At 26.2% G+C, this 1,579-nt stretch overlaps 1 protein-coding gene across 1 annotated transcript; it reads left to right on the plus strand.

Moving 5' to 3' along the window:
- The first annotated feature begins 22 nt into the window (after nucleotides 1-22).
- LOC107882272 lies at nucleotides 23-1,432 on the plus strand. The gene is made up of 2 exons (XM_016800403.2): nucleotides 23-290; nucleotides 535-1,432. Exons 1-2 carry the CDS (start codon nucleotides 94-96, stop codon nucleotides 1,430-1,432), a joined length of 1,095 nt encoding a protein of 364 aa, XP_016655892.1. The 5' UTR covers nucleotides 23-93.
- The last annotated feature ends 147 nt before the right edge of the window (nucleotides 1,433-1,579 follow it).

A 1,579-nucleotide genomic window follows, 5' to 3' on the forward strand; every position in this document is an offset into this window, starting at 1 on the left:
GCTTTAATAAGAATTAATATAATATATACAATTCTGTATTTAATACTTATTCACTTTTAAGTTGTATAATAGTCATTATTTTACCATTTTTACATGTTACCATGTTGTAATTATTTGGCAAGAAATTCTTTGGATGAAATAGACACACTTTCTTCTACTGATATTAGATGCCAATGGACAAAATTAAGAGAACCATCACTGGAACAATTTAAACCAGTTCCCATTTCCAAATTTTGTTGTGTTGGAAATAGTATTGATTGTACATTATCGCAATCTAAAACATCTATAAGGTACTTTTTTTTTTTTTGTTATTATAAAAAATATTACCATTTCATTGTTAGGTAGGTACTTGTACATACTACATTCCATTGATTCTATAATAATTGATTTAATTTTTGTGTACCTATATGTATTCAATGACTCAATGAAATAATATATCTAATTATATAATTTTGATATAGTTAAAATATATTTTTTTTATCTTACTAGAGTACTTAAGTAATCTATTTGATGCTGTATTTTGTTTTATTTTAGATCAGCACTTATTTCAGCTGCACCTTATTCTGCCATAGCACTGCATTCAAAAGGAAGAAAATCATTCGAATTAAGTAGTGATGTTTCCTCAGCTGAAATTCATGATGAACCTTTTCAAATTATAAGCAATCAACTTCTTGATTTGATATCTGAATATTCAGTTTTAAACTTGGGTGATTGTTGTCAAAAAGTGTATGATTGTAAAGTGGCACTAAAAATGCCTCCTTCAAAAATTAGAAATTTATCTTTAAATGACAATTCTTTTTGGCACCAAATTCGCCAATTTAAAATAACAGGTAGTCGTTGTCATTCCCTTTATACCTATTATATGTCTTCTAATAAATCTGACGAAAAATGGTCTAAAAAAGCAAGCAGTTATTTTTGGCCAAAGTCATTTTCAAATAAATTTGTTAAGCATGGAATAAAGTATGAACAAGTTGCTAGAGTGTTGTATGCTGAAACAACTAAGCAAAAAGTAATTCAATCTGGTTTCGTTGTACACTACCAAACTCCTTGGCTTGGATATTCACCGGATGGTATAGTTTTGGATGGCTCAAATGTTCCAATAAAATTATTGGAAATTAAATGCCCATACTTAGGAAGTAGCAAAAGTGTACCTGAGTTAATAAATGATTTGAAATATATAATTAAAAACTCAGATGGTTCTTTTTCTTTAAACAAAAGGGATGCATATTATGCACAAGTTCAATTGGGACTTGTCATGTTAAATCTTGAAACTTGTGATTTTGTAATATATAGTAGCTTAGAACATAAGTATATTATTCTGAAGACAGATTTTGATTATGAGTATTGTAAAAAAATGTTATGCACATTAAAAATTATTTATTTTGAAAAGTTAATACATGACATTTGTAATATGGATATAGTTGTACAATAAATTTGTTTTATATTGTTCACCAAGTTTTTATGTTTTTAATATTATTTCCTCAAATTATTTAAATTATAAAACTGGTTTTGATTTATTATGACATGTTGTATAAACATATAACATTAGTAAATAACAATATTTAATATATAAGTACAA

This window comes from Acyrthosiphon pisum, unplaced genomic scaffold, assembly GCF_005508785.2.
Source record: "Acyrthosiphon pisum isolate AL4f unplaced genomic scaffold, pea_aphid_22Mar2018_4r6ur Scaffold_20523;HRSCAF=21287, whole genome shotgun sequence".
NCBI classification, from domain to species: Eukaryota; Metazoa; Arthropoda; class Insecta; order Hemiptera; family Aphididae; genus Acyrthosiphon; species Acyrthosiphon pisum.

Bases quoted from the DNA above. Each gene is read 5' to 3' on its own strand.
- LOC107882272 (XM_016800403.2), top strand. From the start codon at position 94: ATGTTACCATGTTGTAATTATTTGGCAAGAAATTCTTTGGATGAAATA. The intron at 291-534 runs GTACTTTTTTTT...GTTTTATTTTAG, and splicing joins CAATCTAAAACATCTATAAG to ATCAGCACTTATTTCAGCTG.